This window comes from Penaeus monodon, chromosome 27 (assembly GCF_015228065.2).
Source record: "Penaeus monodon isolate SGIC_2016 chromosome 27, NSTDA_Pmon_1, whole genome shotgun sequence".
Taxonomy (NCBI): domain Eukaryota; kingdom Metazoa; phylum Arthropoda; class Malacostraca; order Decapoda; family Penaeidae; genus Penaeus; species Penaeus monodon.
Window position 1 is genome coordinate 29,890,638 of NC_051412.1, and position 345 is coordinate 29,890,982.

At 44.1% G+C, this 345-nt stretch overlaps 1 protein-coding gene across 3 annotated transcripts in view; it reads right to left on the bottom strand.

Annotated features, from left to right (window-relative positions):
• LOC119590766 (hemocyanin C chain-like) overlaps positions 1–345 on the bottom strand; it is a 16,266-nt gene that overhangs the window by 2,559 nt on the left and 13,362 nt on the right. The window contains exon 1 of one of the 3 annotated variants that reach the window (XM_037939479.1): positions 125–212. The exons of the other annotated variants lie outside the window; for them this stretch is intronic. Coding sequence (XP_037795407.1) covers positions 125–203 — 79 coding nt within the window. The 5' untranslated portion in view covers positions 204–212. Of the gene's footprint in view, positions 1–124; positions 213–345 lie in introns of those variants that run through there. 3 annotated transcript variants of the gene reach the window in all.

Sequence of the window (345 nt, forward strand, 5' to 3'; positions counted from 1 at the left end):
AATAAAAGGGAAAAGAGAAGTGGAAAGTTGAATTATATATAACTGAGCAAATATGTAATGATTTAGGACGAGACGTGAAAGAACACAGCTTGATGATTTATGTCCAAGTACATGTAAGACTAACCTGCAGCGTCCGCCTGGAAGCCGAGGTTCGGCCAGGCAGCCGCAGTCGCGACGAGAGCGAGCACAACGAGGACCTTCATGTTGTCGGTGACGATGCGGTAGCTTCCCAACCTTTTATACAGAGCGCAAGGGTCAAGGTCCAGATGTCGCAAAGTTTATCAAAGTGCTTTACTTTTTTATGTGTGTGATAAGGCAAGTCTGGACGTATTCAAAATAGATATA